General features: G+C 40.8%; 1 protein-coding gene across 1 annotated transcript in view; it reads left to right on the top strand.

The window, feature by feature from the left end:
* The window catches only part of JAZF1 (JAZF zinc finger 1), a 284,073-nt gene that overhangs the window by 134,533 nt on the left and 125,118 nt on the right, over window positions 1–24,422 (top strand). The window contains exon 2 of the mRNA XM_034760695.1: window positions 3,174–3,246. Coding sequence (XP_034616586.1) covers window positions 3,174–3,246 — 73 coding nt within the window. The remainder of the gene's footprint in view (window positions 1–3,173; window positions 3,247–24,422) is intronic.

Genomic DNA, 24,422 nt, shown 5'->3' with positions numbered 1-24,422 from the left:
TAAGAACCTGCACCATATGATTTATTGCCGAGTATTCCCCAGATATGTTAAGTGAAAAAAATTGCAGCCTTATTCAACTACTCCCATTGTGTCTTGTCTTGTCTTCCCATGTTGCTGGAACAAAGGCAGGAGAGGTGGGAAAATAGTTAGTTGTAGTCTTGCAGAACCAGTACTGTGAGGCTGGAGTGAAAGCTGTTCGGAGGAGTGAAACAGAGAAGAAATTAGCCAAAAGCTCAGAAGACAGCAGCAACAGCTTCTGCTGCTCCCACAGCTTCACCCTCCTTTAAAGCTTTAAAGCTCCACCCCAAAAGCCAATGAATAATTGTGCTTGGAGAGTCTCTGATAAGATGTGCTAAGTGCAAGTAAGTTACATTATTATAGGTACAAATAAATATTTAGAAAAGCAAATGTGGTTTTCATTCGTCTAGTGGAAAACATTTTTGGAACTTTAAATTTGAAAGTGAATTTCAGCTTGAGCATCTTTACTACCCTTTTGTGTTTTCTTTCTGCATACATTCAAGGTCTCAAGCTTTAGAAGTGCAAATGTAAAAGCAGTTTTTAAACTAATTACCAATTTCACAATATATATCATTTGCTTTTTTGGTGAGTTATGTATGTCATCCAACCAGAGAACAGAAGGAATATCCCATGACTTGTATAGCTGCCCAACACAGCACTCTGTGTGAAGTGTATTTACCAAATGATAAGCAAACCAAAAATCATTCACTGAGGACATTTTGAAATCAATTTGATACTATAATAATATGACCTTTGCTACCTGTTCCTAGACCATTTGTGAATAGAAGCTCTGTGTAGCTCGAAAGCTTGACTGTTTCACCACCAGAAGTTGATCCAATAAAAGATGCTACAAGAATGCTACAGACAGTGATCTGAGGGTTCAGTTTTGATCTGTCCTGTGCGCAGATGCTAGGTAAACAGTTTCCCGTACTGTGTTCTGACATATCAAGATGAATGTCATGTGGGCTTTCTTATCTTCAGTCAGTGCTAGGAGGAGCTGCTCCCATAAAGCAAATAGGTGGTGGACACTCCACTATAAAGTTTTTCCCTTAGCCCCTCTCTCCCACGTACACATGTAGTGCTCTGACTCAAACCAGCCCCAAAGTCGCCTCATTCAGTCACAGAAACTGTTCATTGTTGATGAAGGTTAATCCAAGTTAAGAACTGGATTAGGGAAGCTGCAGTCATTTAGCCACAGATGCCTAAACTTGGGTTGAAGCAGTTTTAGGATGACCCCGACGGGGGATAATGCTCTGCAGACATTCTGCATGAAGGCAGTCCCATGGTAGACCTTGAACCACAAAGATGTAAATCTAACAGAGTTCATCATGACGCAGGTTGTGTGCTTGGCTTGCTAAATGAATGGCAGTCTCACAGTAATGCAAAGGCACATAAAAGAGATCTTTTTGTGTTTGAGCCTGCCATTCCTGGTTGAGTGGAGCATAAAGATAACATAGTGACAAATCAGTTATCTTATATCTTCAGTTAGAGCAGTCCAGCACACTGTGTGTTGGTGATCGCTGTAATCTCTGTAGTCTGCAACTGCTTTTCAGACATAAGAAAAGGTCTGTTTCCTGTTAAAAGTAATTGGCTATGGGTTGTTGATCTGCTTGACACTATGTATGTATATGTGACTGTTCTCTGAACCTGCTCAATCAAATATATTGTCATTGTAAGTTTCCATCTCTGTATGGGCGTGGTGGTGAAGTATGTTGTCAAACTTAGAGTCTGAGTTGCCATGGAACAAATCTGGGTGGCCGGGGGAAGTCTTTTTGAATTATTCTTAAGCTTTATGGCAGCCCAGGAGTGACTGCACTCATTAAACAAAATGTTAATTGACTAGAACCGAGAGTTGAATCATCTTGTGCTCCTCAGTCAAAAACTACTATTCCTTTTGATAGAAGTTTTACCTGAGTAGGGCTAAAGAACTGGGGCCTAAGATTATTACTGGAATGTTTTTAAATAGAATACAGATGCTGCTGACTAGCTCAAAAGTACATATGACAATATTAGGGAAATGAACTTTTGAAAAATAACATAGCTTAAAGTTGTGTGGAGAAAATAGGTTCAGTTTAGAATATTGCAAGCGTGTGTTGACGATATTCTTTGCAGTGAGAAATGAAAGATGGATACCAGCAGTACTATAGAGAGCTATTTAGTAAAACAGTCTGCATTCTTCATAGTTAGGAAACATAAGTTGTCCATAGAATTGCTGTTAAAGACATACATACAGTTTGTGATGATGACAGCATAGTAACGTTCATATGCATGATACACCTTTTTGTGCTAGAAGCTTTTTAAAACCTTTCTTGTTTTTAATTTCTAAAGGGGCTCTATTGGAACACGAGACCAAACTCCATTTTTAAAATCAAGATTATCCTATTTTTTTTTTAAAAAGTACTTTTTTGTTTTTTAAAAATGTGTGTGCTCTTTCTTCTTCTTTTCAGCAACATGGACTAAGACTGCTTCTTTGTTTAGATAAAAGCAAAGTTGAATTGAACAAGACTAGTGCATAAAACCAGGTACAGTTCATTCTTGAACTGTAAAGTCAGTGTTAGTGGGAATTGACGAATGCTTGCTTCTGTGCTTCTGAAGGGCAATCCTCTGCTGGGCATATATTTTGCTACATGTGTATTTTCATGTGCATTTCTGATTGAGAGAGTTAGAAAATAACACACCTAGGGTAGGAGAAGAAGCAGAATTTGTGTGTGCAGAGGTAAATAGGTGATGAACCTCAACAGATAGCTGTTTGTGAAAACTGCTCCCTTTGTAAAGTGTCACAGTTTTTTTTGATCAACTTTAGAAATGTCTTAAAAGAAATCTTTAATTCTTGACTCTATTTCATTTTTAACAGTGTAAACCATGGAAACGATGCCAACATTGTTACTGTAAGCAATGAAAACTAATATTTATGAGAGGGATTATGAAGTTTGTATGACAGATGGAAATTATATCACTGTTGATTGGAATTCCATTGAAAAGTAATGCAATATCTTGTTGTTTATGAATGAATGAACAAATGATTGTGCTGCACTGAGCTTATTCTAAGAAGGGGTTTAGCTACGGTACTTGACATTTTTCTTCAGATATGTTGCTTATAGACTCCTATATTTCAGTGCAAATATAGCAAATTCATACTTGTATTTTTATTACAGATACAGACCCACGTGTGTTAGAGAAACAAGAACTACAGCAGCCAACATATGTTGCTCTAAGTTACATTAACAGGTAAGCATTTTTTTCAGTTGTAAATATGACCCCCTATGGTTTGCCCTGACTGTCAGCAATATATGTGCATACTATATATACCAGAACAGTGCACATACCTACACACTTCTTACTTTATTTACAATTTTATACTGCATGTTTGCTAACTTCTGAAAATATTTACATAGTTTACTGGATGTCTGATCATCTTGATACCCTGGGCTGAGAATTAAACCTTTTATGTTAAGACCTATATTGTACAAAACAAGTGTTTTAAAATATTCTGTGTTAAAATGTCTATAACAGAATATATTTGGTTTAATCAAAATGACTAGTTGGAGATGGTTGCAAACTGGTATGCTTTTTTTAAAAAAATCTATAATGTCACTTCATTTGCAGCTGGCAAGAGAAGCCTTTTTAAAGCTAGCATGTATTTGGCATGTCGGCTAGCATAAGTCTTGGTAAAGACACACCATTTCTATGAGAAAATGTAGTGAACATGTAGAAACTAAAAGCAGTGGAGGTAAAAGGGTCCTACCAATTAATGGACTAATACTGCAGTTTGAGCCAGACATGCAAACCACTGAGCCCATAAGGAGCCTTTTTGATTTCAGAAATTTTCTCTTCAGGGGTAAGGGTCTGCCTGCATGTGTAGAATCAGGGCGTGATTATCAGCTTTTGTAATTACATGACTGAAGTCTAATTTATATGGGTGAATTATTAAACAGTTCTCTGTGAGGTGTTGTTATTTAGGAGTGTGTCTACACTGCTGTAATTCCCAGTTAGAATAGACATGTATGCACTAGCTCTGCTCCAGCTAGTGCACTAAAAATAGCAGTGTGGCTGTAGTGGCACGGGCAGTGGCTTGGGTTAGCCACCCACGAATGTACCTAGGATCTTTGACAGGGTTGTACTCGAGTAGCTAACCCATGCTGCTGTGGCCACACTTTTATTTTTAACACGTTAGCTTGAGCAGAGTTAGTGCATGGATGTCTACCCAATCTGGGAATTGCACCTTCCAATGAAGTAGTTACAGCAAGGGACTAGGAGTCAAGTATTTTGTATTCCTTTCCCGTTTCTCCCACTGATTTGTGTCTAGACCATATGCAAATCATTAAATCATGTTACCTCTCTGACTTGATTTTCCCATCAATAAAATGGATATGTTGTAATAGTTCCTAATTCTCCAAGGTGTTGTGAGAGCTACTTAAAGGAACTGAAAGCACTCTGATGTTCTCAAATGAAAGGTACTGTGTATAACATGTGCAAAGTTTTGTTGTTGTTTACTATTAGTATGTGCTTGCTCTACAGTCTCTTTTTAGGGGATAGTAAGTGGGGAAGGCCTGAAATGAGTCACTTCATTTTCATTCTCTTTAAAAGGCTCCAGGCTTTTTAATCACTTGATCATCATTCATTTCATTTTGTCAATAATTTGGAATTATTAAAAATAAATATTTTGCAAGATTCTGGGCATTGGGGTATGGATTTACTTTTGTAATCTTGTTGCTTCCTGGAAAGAGTCACTCACTAAAGTGCACTTGTGAAATTTCAAAGCAGTAAAGGGAGCTTCCTGGCTAAAACTCTATTTAGTGCTTTGAAAATTTACCTCAACCAGTGTCTCTCCCTTTTTAAAGTCTGGCCTGAGTCACCAGATGCATTACAGTTAAGACCCGAAGTTGCTGAGAAGTTAAAAGTTATTTATCTAGCTAATAAAGCTCTTGCTTTTAAATTGTTGAATGAGAGCGCAGTTGTGATCCTTGGTATGTGCCCGTGCAGGAGAATTAGATGGCTAGCTGTATCTCAGATCACAGCCTCACCTCACCTCCCTCTCTTCACCCTATTCAAGTGGACAGGGCACGAGTGGGGAGCAGATGGAGCCTTGACTTTCTCTCCCTGTCCTTGATGTGCCAAACAGCTCAGCTGAGCCAAAGCAGAGGCAAGTAGTCTGTGCAAGGCAGAGAGCTGGCGCAGATTACTTCTCCCCTGAGAGCAGGGTGAACCCAGAGCCATATTGTGAGAGAGAGATCTGGTCTGCTCCCAAGGCAGTACAACTAAGCAATGCCCCTTATTTAGGGATTTTTAGTAAGGCCACAATTTAGCCCTAACTAAACATACATGAAGTATCACACACAATGTGGCATTCTTCATTTAAAACAGGTTTCCCCATTTTGGGTAAATCAGCATGCTGCTGTTTTGGGGATGTTTGGGTTTCTTTTATAGAAAATTCAATGATTCTTGGGATTTTTTTTCTTTTCCAGTCACTTGGGAGATATGTATTTGAGGCATGTACTATATGGGATTATCTGTATCGATAGATAGGATGCCAGTTTCTATCTCCATCTATGCTCTGTGGCGGCTGAGATACGAATCTGAGTCTGTCACTGCTCTCAACCTCATAAGGCTGGGCAGACTGAACCTAGATCTCAGTGCAAAGTACTGACAATAGACTGCAATACCAAGCCACTGAGTTTAAACTTGCCTAAATTATACGTGAAATAAGTGTGTTGGTCCCATCTTAGTTTTTGTTGTTGGATTTTCCCTCCCTCTCCGCCCCCCCCCCCCCAACATCTAAAATCCACCATACACCTTGGGATAGTTTCTGCTCCAGAGGAGGGATGACAGTGAAATAATGGGGAAAGTATATGAAAGTAAGCACTGGAGTGCGTTTTAGTGAGTGATTATTTTACCCGACAAAAGAAGATACATATGGTTGATAATAGTTGGCATTGGCGTGATTTCCTCTATGACAAAGGGATGCCACTAACTTCAAAAACGTTTGTATGATATATTTTTGTGTACTATTAACATAAATTTAGAGAGAGATTTTTATTTCCCCCTCCCCCAGTTTGTTTGTTTTGTACATAAGTCTTTGGGTGAGAGAGGCATTTAAAAATTAGGAAAAGGTTATTGTAAAATCACAGAAATTGCCAATGGTATTTTCAGGATCATGTCTAATATTAGAAACTACTTTAAACTCTAATTTTCTAAATTTCAAATTGATTGTCTCCCTTTTAAATTGTGAGTGATTGAAGCTGTCTAGTTAGTGGTTATTTTGCCCAAATGTTTCACTTGCAACATCATTTTGTAGAACAAAGATTAATTGCTTCAGTAATTAACTTTTGTGCATATAGACCTTATCTGATTTTTTTATTTCAAGCCAACCTGCTGCCATTTAATTTTTTTGAATTTTTTTTTAGGCAATGGTTTCATTGAACCACCTGCTCTATGCAGCTCAAGGGAACAGCTGTATCCATTACACTAAAAAGACATGCATTCTATTTCCAGTCTACGTATGCCAGAGCTGGGTTCTGCTTTGTTATCCGAGGCTAGGAACTCAGATTTTGTATCCTATTACATGTCATAAGCATGTTGCATTCTGTTCAATATCAAACACCAGTTACTCAATGGTGGTTGATATTGAACAGTATGCAACATGCTTTTATGGTTGCAAAGTGGAACAGAACTTAGACTGGTTCCTGCTGTGAGCTCCAGACCTTAAAACAATCTTCCTCTGCAGGTTTGGATGCTCAATGTGTTCTGTGTGAGCCATGCATTCTCATGGAGCCTGAGAAAATAAGAATTCTTAATGCTGTGGGGTTGCCAAAACTGTATTATAAAATCAGTACATTTTGAGTGCATAGGGGCAAGAAGAAAGGATGGTGAGAAGTCACTCATGTGTAGGCTACACTGTCTACTGATAGGTCACATTATGTGATGAGCAGCACAAATATAACTACAGCCTACATTTTGGATATTTGTATGATGTCTTGCGTGGCTGCTGTAATAACATTAAAATGGTAGCAGAAGTGGAGAGCAGAGGAAAAAGGGTTACTAAAACATGTTTTTTTTTTTTTACTTTAGATCACTCTTCCCTATTCTCTTCCTCCTCCACTTCCGATCCCTGATATTATTTTTTCAGGAATATAGGAGGTAGAATGTTTTATGTTCCCGTAAAGCTGTCCTGCAGCGGCTCAAGAGCACAAGTACCAAACTCAGGGCAAACTGTTAAGAACCAGGGCACAAACCCCAAAGTGTTTGTGAGTTCTATACTTAGGCCTGGTCTACACTGGGGGGGATCGACCTAAGATACGCAACTTCAGCTACGAGAATAGCATAGCTGAAGTCGACGTATCTTAGTTCGACTTACCTCGCGTCCTCACGGCGCGGGGTCGATTGCCGCAGCTCCCCTGTCGACTTTGCTTCCACCTCTCGCTGAGCTGGAGTTCAGCAGTCGACGGGAGAGTGATTGGGGATCAATTTATTGCATCTACACTACTCGCAATAAATCGATCCCCGATAGATAGATTGCTACCCGCCGATCCGGCAGGTAGTGTAGACGTATCCTTAGATTTCACTAACTAATTATCAAGTGTAAACGTCTCAGGCACTGTAGCAGCTTTAACACAGAGTTGCAGACAGTGACCTTGGGTATTCCAATCTGTTTTGCCATCCAAGTGAGCCTACCTTTGTGATAGATGGTCCCTTACACCAAGTATTGTAGCAATATTCAGTTTATTCCCAGTTCCAAAGGGCCAGTCACTTACCACAGGTCAATTGCACTTTAGATCTCACACCAAAGACAACATTTGTAGCCAATCCTATAATATAGTATCTAAAGATTTATTATATTAGAATAGGAAACGAGAGATTTATTTACAGGATTAGAGCAGGTAAACATATATACACACAAATTAGTTCCAATCTTAAGTTTTGAAAAGTAATAGAAGCTTCTATAATAAATAAGCTCTATGTGGCCTTCAGGGCTAATCCAGGCTAAGCGCTTGGGATCTTTTGCTTATGCCTAGTAATCCTTGCCCCCATAGTCCAAGCTGCATACAGTTCCAGTTCCTTCTTGTAAGGTATTTTTATTCCCTTCCCTCCCTTGAGCTCTGAGCTGCAAACTTGGCTGATGGAAGAAATTCACTTGCATGACTCATTTTCATGGGGGGAGGAGGCGGAAAGAGCAATCAACAAAGTCTTTTGTTCCTCAATAATTTGTTTGGTGTTGATGGGTGTTCCCTGTTGTGCATGAGATAATAGCTTCTGTTGGAGACCAGCATTCCACACTAGGTAATGTCTCTCTCCTGTCTGGTGAGTTACAGAGCCTTACAATACAAATGCTCAAATATTATCATATAATATAGGATACAGATATTATAAGCGATATTAATGCATGCAGCAACTTACAAACATGCCATAAACTCTAAACACATTCTTATAATTCTAATATCCATTTTAACAGTGCTAACACACAGGTGAGCCAGACTGGTTCCAGCTATGTATGTGGCAATTGAGTCATGGGGACCTTGGCATGAGCTGGCACTTGGTCTGCCAGCATCACAGCTCCCTTAAGTTCTAATGCAGCTCCCAAATTATGGTCATCTCAATCATTGAGGCTCAGGTCTCATCTCTGCAGGAGATCTGCTGCAATTACAGCTGTCAGCCACGGATGTACTAGTGCACAGGAGTAGGCTAATTAAACTTCTATTTGCACTGGTGGAGTTTTCCTTTGCTTGAAAGCAGGATAAGCTTCTCCAGTGCAAATCTCAGTTTGCAGAGGTTTACACTGTCTAGAGGTTTGCACCAGTAACTGACTAAAATTGCAGCAAATTCGTAGTATAGACGAGGCATAAGTGAATGCCCTTTTTAACATAATTCACCAATATTGATGATCGCTTCCTGATTGCATTGCCCTTTACTCTCAGAAGTCAAGATAGGAGTCAATAAGATACAATACTCCCAGAGCTGATGCATCCATTCCATAATTACAGAGACAGCAGATTGCAAGGTAGTCAGAAATGTATATCTATAATCCTGGTGCCATCCAGAAAGAGATTTCAGTTCAGTAATCCTTCAGGGGTAGTTTTTCAGAATGCTGAGCTGCAACATCTGCTACTCCTTAGAGATCTTTCTTTTGTGCAGGTTAACAAGAGGGGCTCAAGGCACCTATTTGTCTTATTTCATTTAGATGTGAAGATCAGTGGCAGTAATCTACATGATTTGTCACTTTTCTCTTGTGCGCTGCACCTTGGAGTTAATTAACATGGTTATGAATCTTGCTCAGTCTATTATTTGAACATTCTCACCTACATGACACTCATTTATGTTTCTGAGACTGTTGGCCTGGGACTTGAGTAGAGACGCTTCTTAACTCTGTCATATTATAGTACCGCATAATGTACTGTGCTTGAAGAATACTATCAAGGTTTTTAGGCCTAACACAGGGGTAGGCAACCTATGGCATATGCGCCGAAGGCGGCACACGAGCTGATTTTCAGTGGCACTCACACTGCCCGGGTCCTGGCCACCAGTCCAGGGGGCTCTGCATTTTAATTTAATTTTAAATGAAGCTTCTTAAACATTTTAAAAACCTTATTTACTTTACATACAACAACAGTTTTGTTCTATATTATAGACTTATAGAAAGAGACCTTCTAAAAATGTTAAAATGTATTTCTGGCACGCGAAACCATAAATTAGAGTGAATAAATGAAGACTCGGCACACTGCTTCTGAAAGGTTGCTGACCCCTGGCCTAACATATTACCAATTTTTCTAATAGGAAAGATCCTCCAGTGCCTGTTTATGCCAAGAAAGATGTTTGATATCAGGCATTACTGAGTACAAATTGTTGACCCAAAACCAAAAACCCTGTGTCTCAATTTCAAATGCATCTTTTCAAATCCACTTTATTTTTAAATTATCATTACTGATAATATAAAAAGGCAATCACTAGGGAAAATATTTTCATTGTTCTAAGAATAATAATAATATACAATAAGTAGGGGGCTAGAAGTTCACTAAAGGCTTGAAAATAAATCAGAAATACTTGCCACAATGACTGATGTTTTATAAGTGACCACTCAGAAATACCAGGTGTGAGGTCAGTCTAACGAGACAATTCAATTAACAGTAGGATACCAAGGGAGGAAAAATAACTTTTGTAGCGGTAATGAGAGTGGCCCATTTCAAACAGTCGACAAGAAGGTGTGAGTAACAGTAGGGGGAAATTAGTATGGGGGAAATTAGGTTTAGGTTTTGTAATGACCCAACCACTCCAAGTCTTTATTCAGGCCTAATTTGATGGTGTCCAGTTTGCAAATTAATTCCAGTTCTGCAGTTTCACGTTGGAGTCTGTTTTTGAAGTTTTTTTGTTGAAGAATTGCTACTTTTAGGTCTGTTATTGAGTGACCAGAGAGATTGAAGTGTTCCCTGATGGTGTGGCTGACGTGGTTAGGTCCTATGATGGTGTCCCTTGAATAGATATGTGGACAGAGTTTGCACCGGAGTTTGTAGCAGGGTTTGGGTCCTAGGTTGGTGTTTTTGTTATGTGGTGTGTAGTTGCTGGTGAGTATTTGCTTCAGGTTGGGGGACTGTCTGTAAGCGAAGACTGGCCTGTCTCCCAAGATATGTGAGAGTAAGGGATCGTCCTTCAGGATAGGTTGTAGATCTTTGATGATACACAGGAGAAGTTTTAGTTGGGGGCTGTAGGTAATGGCTAGTGGCGTTCTGTTACTTTCTTTGTTGGACCTGTGTTGTAGTAGGTGACTTCTGGGTACCCTTCTGGCTCTGTCAATCTGTTTCTTCACTTTACCAGGAGGGTATTGTAGCTTTAAGAACGCTTGATAGAGATCCTGTAGGTGTTTGCCTCTGTCTGAGGGATCAGAGCAAATGCGGTTGTATCTTAGAGCTTGGCTGTAGACAATGGATCATGTGATGTGGTTTGGTTGAAAGCTGGAGGTATGTAGGTAAGTATAGCGGTCAGTAGGTTTCCGGTATAGGATTTCAACAATTTTCACCCCACCATCAACCTCAGCCTGGACCAGTCCACACAAGAGGTCCACTTCCTAGACACTACAGTGCTAATAAGTGATGGTCACATAAACACCACCCTATACTGGGGGAGGATACCAAAGGAGTTATTTTTCCTCCCTTGGTATCCTACTGTTAACTGAGTTGTCTCATTAGACTGACCTCACACTTGGTAAGGCAACTCCCATCTTTTCATGTATTTATACCTGCTCCTGTATTTTCCACTCCATGCATCTGATGAAGTGGGTTCTAGCCCACGAAAGCTTATGCCCAAATAAATTTGTTAGTCTCTATGGTGCCACAAGGACTCCTCATTGTTTTTGCTGATACAGACTAAACGACTACCACTCTGAAACCACTCGGAAATAGATAAATAGATAAACTTATTGGCTATAAACTGTTAAAATCATATTTTATTTATTAAGATATATTATCTTTTCCTACATAATTTATTAGTTGTAGCTATTAAAAACAGTGCAGATTAATCTGTTGCAAAAAAGAAGAGTGAAAACTGACTTTAAGACTGCATTCAAGAACTATATCCAAAATAATGCCTATAAAACTGCAAGGGAAAAAATTAAGATTAATTGTATAATACACTGATTTTTGTAACTCAGAAATACTGTAAGAATGTTTTAATTCTTGTGTATAAACATTTTTTAACATAGTCTAAACTATTCTAATTGTTTGTCTAATATGGTCCAAAGATACAATCTATTGCTGAGAAAACAGAATTTGCAGTGTCTTTGGCACTGACTTATACACTCTTTTCTCAGCAGCAGGCTGCAGCTTTGGACCATAGGAGGTTTCATCTGAAGATATATTAGCCACTGCTGCACATGCTAGTATGTTTTTGCTTTCTCTGTGTGTCTCCTGTTCATATTATGTCTTTTTATTACCTTTCATATATGTTCACTGTTTTGCCTCTAAAATAGATTGGCCACAGCTCAAGATAAGGTCAGCAAATATTCAAGTCATATATATCAGACCCCAATGAAGAATGCAAGCTACAATGTCATCTGTTGCCTCAGGCTGCTAGCAGATTCACAAATAGATTTCCTGATACATTTGATGATCAGCCTGCACTGTTAGTTCCTTGACTATTGTGGCAAGGTTAAAGACTTTGCATACCATATTTTGTTGGTCTGCTGTATCAGGAGGCCTTGTTTTCTTCAGGGTAATGTTCTTTTTACGGTCTGATATTCATAAATTAGGACTACGTTCAGCAACGGTACTTTACCATCTCAATATAATTAAAATAGCTTGTCTCATTGATATAAATGCATTTCCATAGCAAAAACAGTTATTTCAAATGTTGAAAAATAACATTACAGTGATAAATATCCCCAAGAGGAGGAGGAGGAGTGATGGTGATGGTGATGATGATGTATGAAATATTTTTATCTCAAGTCATAGGTTTCCTTTCAAAGCTTGGAGGGCAGGGGGAGAGAAATCCAGTGTTATGGAATCAATTATATAGAATTCCTTCAATCTTTTAAACTTCTAAACAGTCTAATCCTTTCTCCCCTTCCTGCCAGCAGGTTAATTTCATAACCCTGATAGATTGTCATTCTGCTGAATCATAGGCAAAAAGAAAGAGAGAATACACATAATTTTAATCAGTTTATTTTGTTTCCCTCTCTCTCAAAAACAGTACTTGGGTTTTTCCAGGTCATGATTCAAAAATGACTTTTCACAAGATTGTGAAAATAGCATTTGCTAAGGGCCAGATCTTGAAGTGATTATTTAGCTTTCATTCAGTTTTCACTCGGTCCGTTTTACTCGGTTTTTCCTAAAAGGCTAAGCAAAAGCTGAGTGAAGATCTCAGAATTTGACTAAAAATGTGGTATATAGTAAAGTGTATGAATTTTTGCAATAGTCCTTCTTTTGTTCAGCAGTTCCCAAGATCAAAAAGCAGCTGCCAGTCTTGTTTCTCCTGAAAATTGATAGATGTAGCAATAATAATTTTAAAGGAATAAATTTATCTGATTTTACACTTCGTTAGGAGATTAGATATGTAAACTAATAGTTATTTTAATAGGTTTCTTTTTATTCAAATGAAAATTGAAAATATTGGCCTTTTTTGCATGGAGTATAGATATTACTGAAATAAAAGTTTATGTTTATACTTGACACTTGTGTGTAACATTTTGAAATATAATTCTAAATCAATTACAACCTGGCATTGAATATTGGTTATATCAAACTTAAATACAGGCTCCTGTGTTAAGAAAAGTGATGTCTGTTATTTCCATTCACATAGCATTAGTTCGCGCAAATTTGATTGGCATCGGACTAGCACTGATTATTTACATCCTTTAATATTTAAAGGCCAGATTAGGGCCTTTTGAAAATTGCACTAAGACAAATACTGAACCTTGTTTTTCTCCCTCCAAAAAACACTTTCCCTATTGGCCCTTTTTGGTCATTCTTGGCAATAAAACCAAGAGCTGAACGTGTATAGTGACTGAACAACCTACTTTACCCTAGAAATGATCTTTCCATGTAAGCAATGGGGAATTTTGGCAGGGCGATGTGGGGAAGTTTACAATGCCACTTTGCATGATGAATCAGCAATTGTTCTATGTTTGAATGAATAAAGGGCTTCAGCATCCAGGTTGGTCACTCCAATATCTTTGGCCAACAGTATTCATGTAACTTTTTTTTTTAATAAACAATGAATATTGAAATAAAAGGACATTGCTGAGAAGGCCCATGTTTTGCAAAAATGATATAGAAGCACTTTACTAATAGTTTCTTGGTCAAGGCACTGGACTAGGACTCAGAAGATCTAGGTTTATTTCCTGGCCCTGCCTATATGGTATAGTGTGATCTTTGGCAATAGCTGGGTACGTTGAAAACAATAGAAAGAGTTCTGGTGACTTCAGTGGACGCCGGATCAGGTCCATCATTTTTCTGGCCCTCAGTTCCTTATCTCTCAAATGGGGATAATAATACTTCCTTACTTCATAGAATTGTGAGGATTAACTCATTAATGTTTGTGAGCTGCTTGGATACTGTGATGATAAGGGCCATATAAATAGTTGGAGAGACTGTCATAACAAAACAACATTTCAGTTTTAAACATCCACTCCTTTGCATGAGGCACCAGTATTCAGTGGAATCAAAATTTTTGTTCCTAAAAAGCATAAATGATGATTCTAGCACAAAATCACTCTCCAGTGACACCTATTATCAATTTGAAGCTGAATGATTACAGACTTCGTAGTCCTCTCTGGGGTTTTATATATAAAAAACTATGGGTTACTCTTGCTTTGGTGCCTCAAAATGTGGAGTAATTCTTAGCTAACTTGATGCTATTGCCTCTATCAATAAGAAGACATTGTTGCTGAGATTTTAATCTTTATTCTTCCATGTACGTTGAGGAAATGAAGCAAGGAACAAAGTTAGAAGTCAAATAGAGTTTCTGGTACAGTACTTGGAAACTCATGATCAAATTCTCTCTTTATCGTTGAGGCTGGTGTGGCCAGATTCATCCCCTGAGATAATCGAGGGAACCTCCACAGAAGTTAATAGAAATACCTTGTTTTCATCCAGGACTGAATCTGACTCAGAATTAATAAGGTTAAAATTTGATGATTGGACTATTCAAATATAAATCTTCTCAGATTCGACCAGACTTCTACCTGAAATCTGTATCTTTATTGGCACGTCTCTGTTTGGCGCAGGATCCCTGAAATGTATTAACACTTTAAAGAGGCAGAATAGATGGTCAAACATTTCTTCCTGTGTCTTAATCCTGTCCTGTTTCTGAGCCCTGAATGAAAAAGATCAATGAAATATACTTTTAAGATGCAACTACTGATGCATTTCAGCTTTTACCAGCCATACCACAAATGAATTCTTTTAAAAACTGATTCAACCTGAAACTTTACTTATCAATTATAAATTTGACTTTTAATAGGAAAAAGCAAAATTGCCTTTGTTTTATGTGCCATGTTTTAAAGCTCATTTAAAAAATCTTCTCCCTGTCTACTTGCCTCAAAATAATGCACTTTCTCTTAATAATGCTGGTGCCCTGCTTCATAAGAGAAAAAATTGGTGGAAGAGATTTTTCTCTTCATGAATCCTATTCAAGTCCTGTATTTATCCATGAGAATATCTCTACAGAAGAATCTGATGCATTTTTGAGTTGCTGTCCCATGTGTTCGGGTTTTTTAAATGTTTGATATGTTTATAGTGGTTAGTACTGCAGTTCTCTTGCCTATTTCTTAAATAAAACTTTCCCTTCTGTAACATAATACTGTCTTATTTGTATTAAATACCATACCTCTGTAAAAGTATGATCATTCTCTCAGAACATTACTCTCACTTGCACTGGAGGAGAAGGTGCATGCAGATGCTTCCAGTAGCTGCTGGATTGAATATTTGTGACAGAATACAGAAACAGATGGATCAAAGTAACATGTCACTTGACAGATAATATTTTTCTGTCTCTATCTTATTTTTATGTTTGTGGTGACTAAGTCGATCATGTGTTTTTATTCATGTAGTCATATCTTTACACTCTGCCATCTGACTTGTTCTGGAGATAGAACAAGACAAACTTCAGATGGTAATTTAAACAAGATGTGCTGAATGAATTTTATTTAGCGCAAGGGGAATGCCTTTGGGTTTGGAAAGATTTATGCAGTTGGCTTTGTTTTTCTCTCTCTTGTTCTTGCTCTGTCTTTAGCTGTCTTTAAACTAAACAAAATATAAAATGCCCAAGATTTGTAAAATGCGTGGCTCTTTTATTTCATGTCAGAAATGAAGATTAAAAAACGGTAAATCAGCACTTTAAGGAAAATCCCCAGCATTATTCTCAAATTAAAAAAAAATAGGATGAATTAAGATGAAAAGTGCATTCTAGAATGTATTTTTGAAGACTATCAGAGAAAGTTGACTAGCTTTCCCCATGTGGTGTTCAAGCAGATAGAAAGTGAGAAGGGAAGAATAATCCACATCTCATAGTCATTCTCAGACTTCTCAAAATTATATTTAAGATCTTGAATGAAAGATGTTTAACCATGCTAGAATTACCTACAAGGAACATATGTATGTGGTTTAGTTAGCACATATTTAGGTCATAAAAATAAATAGGTTCAAGACTCTCTTTCAGTAATACTTGAATTTATCAGTATTTTCATTTTGCCTTCATTCAAGGAAGGACGGTCTTATGCTTAAACCATTAGATTGGGACTTGGGAGATCTACTGTCAATTCGTATCTCTTCCACAAACTTCATATGTAATCTTGGGTATGTCACTTAATCTCTGTTCCTCTGTTAGAAATGAAGATATTTCCTTTCTCTTATCCATTGTCTGTTTTATGTGTTTAGGCTCTGATACTAAAGACAATACACATGTGCTTAAATTTGAGCATATGAGTGGTGTTACTGACTTCAGAGGGATGATGCATGTGCTTTATGTTAATTGTGTACGTATTTTCATCATCAAGGTGTTAGATTTTAAGCTATGTGGGGCAAGGATGTTCTCTTACAGCATCTGGCCCCCTGATTGGGTTCTAGGCATAATGTAATATACATACATAATGACCTTTTATTATGTAGCATGTTCATGAAGTTATTTAAAGAAATCATGAAGGAGCATCTCTGCTTCCAAATTGCTTGCAGAAATCAGAATTTGTTAGTGATACCAGAGGAAGATTTATACAGTGGTTTGATTTCAGAAGGAAAAGCGATATACATTTTTACATTTATATTGCATAGTATATTAAAGTCCTGAAAAGAAAAGTCTACAGCCATTTCTGCTTCCTGTTTCATCCACTGAAATAACTACAGTGCATGGCTAGTCACTTCTCATGCTGATAATTTTTTTTAATTGGTTACAGACATCATGAAAATTCCAAGCTATAAAGATAATTTTCTGGGAAAGTTCCTTCTTCTTCTTCCTCTTTTTTTTTTTTTTTAGATCATCTTGACCATCTTAGCTAAATTTTAATGACTTTCAGATTTGTGAGTTTACCATCTCTGGAATCTTGAGGCAATCCAGGTCAACCACATGTAATGTTCATTGACTGTGGCCTGATTTTTTGCTTAGTAATCCAAAGTATACTTGTATAAAGAGAGAAGCACTGTTTTTATAGAACTATCTTAGTATATTTTGTTGAAATAAAAAGGGATAATAAAATAATTTCTTCTTAACCTGAGCCGATGCTTGCTATTTTAGCAGAGTTTATCTCTACAGATGTGTGTAGGATCAGTCCACAGCAGGGAGCAAAGATTAGACTCTCTTGGGGTTTAGAGGCATTCTCAGTGGAAAATGTTTGTTGTTTTTAATGCAATTTGTTCCACATTTATATTTTTTTAATTATAGCATTAGATACAAAAGCTACAGCAAGAAGGAAGTTCCTGATGGTTTTCTGTTAATGCACTTTGCCATTTGTGTACTTAACTAAAAATCTAGAAAACCGTACAGTTCTTGAGTTTGGCCTCTGTGGCTGTGAACATTTGACATTTTCTAGATCTTTACTGCATTTAGAAAGCTACTTTGATAAAGATCTCTTCTTTTCACATTTGCACATGGTGACAACTCCCAGTAAACATTCTAGGGGGAAAATTGGGCGTGCAGAAGAAATATATTCCTCTATATTCTCACCCTCAAAAATAATAATAATAAAAAAAACTGGTAGTGAATGTTCTCTAGACTGATGATCAAGCACAGAGAAAGATATTTTGATCTATTACGATGCTCTACATTGTGGGCCAGATCTGTCCCGCTCTGCTCCCTATACACTGCTCAAGTAGTCCCTTGGGGACTGTAACTAGATGAAACAGCTTAGATCAGTTCCTAACTATCTCTAACCTGTTTTGTGGCCTGTACTGGGGTGGAATCTGACAGTTAATAAGGGAGCCATAATGGGCTTTTTTGATAACTCACACTCTCTGTAGTGTTGAGCAGATGTAGCCTGCAACATAGATTCTGTACTGTGTGTAGAAGTAGTTAAACAAAATGGGGTATGTTAATTTCAGCTCTGTTCTAAAACCTGTAGGGATGTGTGGTGAATCAGGGTTTGATCATTTTTTGTTTTGCTTTATTAAAGGACCAATTTAGCAATGTGAGAAAAGAAAGTATCTAAACTCCTTAGAGGCTTTTATAAACAATAGAAAGCCAAAACCAACCAACCAAAAGTAAATAATTCCTATTTTTCTTACACAAAGAACCATCATATATTTTCAATCTAGATTATTTATTTTACATTTATAAAATAAGAAACAGAACAAATGTAAAATTGCCATGAGAGAGAGAGAGAGAGAGAGAGTGTGCATGATATGAGTCTGTCATTGTAAGATTCTCTATTTTGTGTTGAATCCCAGAGTAGACTCCTCACAGCAGACAAATGGAGAGATTCTTCCCATTTAAGGGTCAGTGGACAGAAAATAGTATATATTTATATTAGAGTAGCACTTACAGGCCCTAACTGAGACAGTCCCCTTTGTGCTATGCACTGTGCAAACACAAGCTACGACTGGTTAGATCAGATGATGGCTGAAACTCCGTATGTCCCCCAGTCATATTCTGCTGCCTTCCCAATGGTGATGGCGGCTATCAGTCATAGTACACTATTTTCTGCCAAGCGCCCAGTATTTTCTGCCAAGCACCCAGAAGATGCTGAGGGCTATCAGTCATGCTGCACCGTCGGCTGCCAGCTTAAGATGTAAAAAATAGATTTGTTCTGTATTCATTTGCTTCCCCCTCCTTCCATGAAATCAACGGCCTGCTAAACCCAGGGTTTTGAGTTCAATCGGGGGGGGGGGGGCATTCTGTGTGAAAGTTCTTTGTGTTTCTCCCTGATGCGCAGCCACCTTTGTTGATTTTAATTCCCTGTATCTGTACGCCACGTCGTCACTTGCCCCTCCCTCCCTCCGTCAGACAATAGTTCCGTGCCTGTTTTCAGACCAAACGCCATAGCACTGGGATCATGGAGCCCGCTCAGATCATCGCTGCAATTATGAGCATTATGAACACCACGCGCATTGTCCTGGAGTATATGCAGAGCCAGGACATGCCAAAGCAAAACCAGGACCAGCCGATGAGGCGATTGCACTGCGGCAATGAGAGTGATGAGGAAATTGACATGGACATAGACCTCACAGAAGGTACAGGCCCCAGCAGTGTGCAAATCATGGTGTTACTGGGGCAGGTTCATGCAGTGGAACGCCAATTCTGGGCCCGGGAAACAAGCACAGACTGATGGGACCGCATCGTGTTGCAGGTGTGGGACGATTCCCAGTGGCTGCGAAACTTTCGCATGTGTAAGGGCACTTTCATGGAACTTTGTGACTTGCTTTCCCCTGCCCTGAAGTGCCAGAATACCAGGATGAGAGCAGCCCTCACAGTTGAGAAGCGAGTGGCGATAGCCCTGTGGAAGCTTGCAACGCCAGACAGCTACTGGTCAGTTGGGAATCAATTTGGAGTGGGCAAATCTACTGTGGGGGCTGCTGTGATCCGAGTTGCCAGGGCAGTCAAAGACCTGGTAATATCAAGGGTAGTGACTCTGGGAAACGTGCAGGCCATAGTGGATGGCTTTGCTGCAATGGGATTCCCAAACTGTGGTGGGGTGATAGACGGAACCCATATCCCTATCTTGTCACCGGAGCACCAAGCCACCGAGTACATAAACCGCAAGGGGTACTTTTCAATGCTGCTGCAAGCCCTGGTGAATCATAAGGGACGTTTCACCAACATCAACGTGGGATGGCCGGGAAAGGTACATGATGCTCGCATCTTCAGGCACTCTGGTCTGTTTCGAAAGCTGGAGGAAGGGACTTTCTTCCCGGACCAGAAAATAACCGTTGGGGATATTGAAATGCCTATCGTGATCCTTTGGGACCCAGCCTACCCCTTAATGCCATGGCTCATGAAGCCGTACACAGGCAGCCTGGACAGTAGTCAGGACCCGTTCAACTACAGGCTGAGCAAGTGCCGAATGGTGGTGGAATGTGCATTTGGACGTTTAAAAGTGCGCTGGCGCAGCTTACTGACTCGCTCAGACCTCAGCAAAAAGAATATCCCCGTTGTTATTGCTGCTTGCTGTGCGCTCCACAATATCTGTGAGAGTAAAGGGGAGACATTTATGGCGGGGTGGGAGGTTGAGGCAAATCGCCTGGCTGCTGATTAAGCACAGTCAGACACCAGGGCGGTTAGAAGAGCACAGCAGGGCGCGGTGCACATCAGAGAAGCTTTGAAAATGAGTTTTGTGACTGGCCAGGCTACAGTGTGAAACTTCTGTTTGTTTCTCCTTGATGAACCTTCCGCCCCCCCCCACCCGGTTCACTCTACTTCCCTGTAAACCAACCACCCTACCCTACCCTCCCCCCTTCGAGCGCTTGCAGAGGCAATAAAGTCATTGTTACTTCACATTCATGCATTCTTTATTAATTCATCACACAACTAGGGGGATAATTGCCAAGGTAGCCCGGGATGAGTGGGGGAGGAGGGAAGGAAAAGGACACACTGCAGTTTAAAACTTTAACTCTTATTGAAGGCCAGCCTTCTGATGCTCAGGCAATCATCTGGGGTGGAGTGACTGGGTGGCCGGAGGCCCCCCCACTGTGTTCTTGGGCATCTGGGTGAGGAGGCTATGGAACTTGGGGCGGAGGGCTGTTAGTTACACAGGGGCTGTAGCAGCGGTCTCTGCTCCTGCTGCCTTTCCTGCAGCTCAACCATATGCTGGAGCATATCAGTTTGATGCTCCAGCAGCCGGAGCATCCACTCTTGCCTTCTGTCTGCAAGCTGACGCCACCTATCATCTTCAGCTCGCCACTTGCTCTATTCATCCCACAATTCAGCCCTCCACCTCTCCTCTCGTTCGTATTGTGCTTTTTTGCACTCTGACATTGACTGCCTCCACACATTCTGCTGTACTGTCAGTGTGGGAGGACATCTGGAGCTCCGAGAACATATCATCCTGAGTCCACCGTTTTCTCCTTCTAATCATCGCTAGCCTCTGTGAAGGAGAAATATTTGCAGCTGATGGAGGAGAAGGGAGAGGTGGTTAAAAAGACACATTTTAGAAAACAATGGGTACACTCTTTCACATTAAATTTTGCTGTTCACGTTACACAGCACATGTGTTTTCGTTACAAGGTCGCATTTTTCCTCTTATATTGAGGGCCTGCCGGTTTGGTGTGAGAGATCACTCACGCAGTGCCAGGCAACAGATTTTGGCTTGCAGGCAGCCATGGTAAGCCACAGTCTTTTGGCTTTTTTAACCTTCTTAACATGTGGGAATGGTTTCAAACAGTAGCGCCCTCATTTCCCATACCAAGCACCCCTTGGGTTAGCCATTTAAAATGGGTTTGCAGTGTAAAAGGAGGGGCTGGGGTTTCCGGGTTAACATGCAGCACAAACCCAACTTACCCCTCCCCCCAATTCTCTGGGATGATCACTTCACCCCTCCCCTCTACCGCGTGACTAACAGCGGGGAACATTTCTGTTCAGCCGACCAGGAACGGGCACCTCTGAATGTCCCCTTAATAAAATCACCCCATTTCAACCAGGTGACCGTGAATGATATCACTCTCCTGAGGATAACAAAGAGAGATAAGGAATGGATGTTGTCTGCATGCCAGCAAACACCGGGACCATACGCTGCCATGCTTTGTTATGCAATGATTCCAGACTACATGCTACTGGCCTGGCGTGGTAAAGTGTCCTACCATGGCGGACGGGATAAGGCAGCCCTCCCCAAAAACCTTTTGCAAAGGCTTTGGGAGTACATGAAGGAGAGCTTTCTGGAGATGTCCCTGGAGGATTTCCGCTTCATCCCCATACAAGTTAACAGACTTTTCCAGTAGCTGTATTGGCCGCGATTGCCTGGGCAAATTAATCATTAATCATTAAATACACTTGCTTTTAAACCATATGTAATATTTACAAAGGTACACTCACCAGAGGTCCCCTGTGTGCCCTCAGGGTCTGGGAGCACGCCTTGGGTGAGTTCGGGGGTTACTGGTTCCAGGACCAGGGTGATAAACATATCCTGGCTGTTGGGGAAACCGGTTTCTCTGCTTCCTTGCTGCTGTGAGCTATCTACATTATCTTCATCCTCATCTTCCTCGTACCCCGAACCCGCTTCCCTGTTGTGTGTTTCTCCATTGACGGAGTCATAGCACACGGTTGGGGTAGTGGTGGCTGCACCCGCTAGGATTGCATGCAGCTCCGCGTAGAAGCGGCATGTTTGCGGCTCTGCCCTGGACCTTCTGTTTGCCTCTCTGTCTTTGTGGTAGGCTTGCCTTAGCTCCTTAATTTTCACGCGGCACTGCTGTGCGTCCCTGTTATGGCCTCGGTCCTTCATGGCCTTTGAGACCTTTTCTAATATTTTGCCATTTCGTTTACTGCTACGGAGTTCAGCTAGCACTGATTCATCTCCCCATATGGCAAGCAGATCCCGTACCTCCCGTTCAGTCCATGCTGGAGCTCTTTTGTGATCCTGGGACTCCATCATGGTTACCTGTGCTGATGAGCTCTACGTGGTCACCTGTGCTCTCCTCGCTGGGTAAACAGGAAATGAAATTCAAAAGTTCACGGGGCTTTTCCTGTTTACCTGGTCAGTGCATCTGAGTTGAGAGTGCTGTCCAGAGCGGTCACAATGAAGCACTGTGGGATAGCTCCCGGAGGCCAATAACGTCGAATTCCGTCCACACTACCCCAATTCCGACCCGCAAAGGCCGATTTTAGCGCTAATCCCCTCGTCAGAGGTGGAGTAAAGAAACCGGTTTAAAGGGCCCTTTAAGTCGAAAAAAAGGGCTTCGTCATGTGAATGTGTCCAGGCTTAATTCAAATTAACGCTGCTAAATTCGACCTAAACTCGTAGTGTAGACCAGGCCTAAGAGACAGCTCCTACCCCTGAATAATCTAAATAGGCAAGACAGACAGAGGGTGGGAGGGGAAACAGAAGCATAAAGAGATGGTCTTCAAGTACTGGCCCCATGTGTATTCCACACATGGGTACACATGCACATCCTGCGCCTGACACGTCAGCATTTTGCAAGTAGTGTCTGTTAGTCTGGCTATGTGCCCTGGGTGGTCTTGTGCTCAGGACTCTGTCATGCCAGTTCCCATTAAGGGAAGTAAATTGGAGCTGGCTAGAGAAAACATGCGCCTAATTGGGGAATGGGAGACAGCTGCCTGTCCAATTAGGCTGTGGCTATATAAAAGGCAGGGAGGAAGGAAGCCAGGAAAAGAGGGGGAGTGGAAGCAGAGCGATTGCGCTTCCCTCCTGGGTGCAGACGCTACAACCCAGTAAAAAGGTGGCGGGAGCACAACCTGTAAATAAACAGCACCAGTGGTTACTGAACCCCAGGGTCTCAGAGTGACTTTGTCAGCACAGCAAGGGCAGGAGCAAGGAGGGCCCAGCAGCGTCCTGCTACAAGACCGAGGGTATAACAGAACGCGTGGACTGACCGCCTCCCCAGTTCTTTCTTACGACTTGAGTCAGAATCCTGTGTCTGGAGCTATCCTTGCATTGTCTTCATTTCTGTATATAGTTGGTTAGTGTTTTTGTAGCATTTTATCATATTTTATATAGTTAACATTCCTTAGTTTCTCCCTGGAGACCCTCTCTGTTCCCCCTTTGGGGAGTAGGAGTATGCCCAGAATTCAAAAACTCCTCTCCGCGCTCCTTATCGGTCACGAGCAGCTGCTAACGCTGCCTTTCCTGGCTTGGGGAGGCTTGTATATCTGCCAAGTGCAATATCTTTCATTCCATCCTACCTCAGACCCGAAAGGGATGAGAGTGCCGACTGAGACGGCCATGGAGAAAGCCATGCAAACCCCATCTGATCCAGACTGGGGAGACATTGACCGCAGTCCTCAAGCAACGTGCCTCTGAGCATGAGCTCTGGAGCAGAAACTGGATCAAATAACTCTAAAGACCCATTGCTTCATGAGAGCAAGGGGTACTGTCACAGACATAAAAACAGATCTCCCTCTAAGCCTGGTTCCAGAAGAAGGGACCCTAGCTGGGTGAGTCTTTACATGCAGGTCCCAGGGATATAGACCTGCATCAGCCTCTCCACCACAAAGAGAAAGCATGAAGGAGCATAGCTCCAATGGTACCAGCCCCAACGCCAATGCTGTGACCTTTAGCAAGCTGAAGGGTCAACATCCACTGGACCCACACAGACCCATGGCAGCGATTCTCAGAGCTAGGGTGTAGATATTTAGGCTCAGGCTCTGAAACCTAGCAATGGGGGAGAGTCTCAGAGCATGGTCTCCAGCCTGAGCAGAAATGTCTACACTGCTATTTTTTGCCCTGCAGCGTTAGCCCTGCTAGCCCTAGTCTGTTAACTCAGGGTCCAAGATTTGCTGCCACGGGTTTTGTTTTGTTTTGTTTTACTGTGTAGACGTACCCTAAGTCT

This window comes from Trachemys scripta, chromosome 2 (genome assembly GCF_013100865.1).
Source record: "Trachemys scripta elegans isolate TJP31775 chromosome 2, CAS_Tse_1.0, whole genome shotgun sequence".
Taxonomy (NCBI): Eukaryota; Metazoa; Chordata; order Testudines; family Emydidae; genus Trachemys; species Trachemys scripta.
The sequence above is the reverse complement of the archived record's forward strand: the minus strand, read 5'-3'. Positions and strand labels throughout refer to the sequence as shown.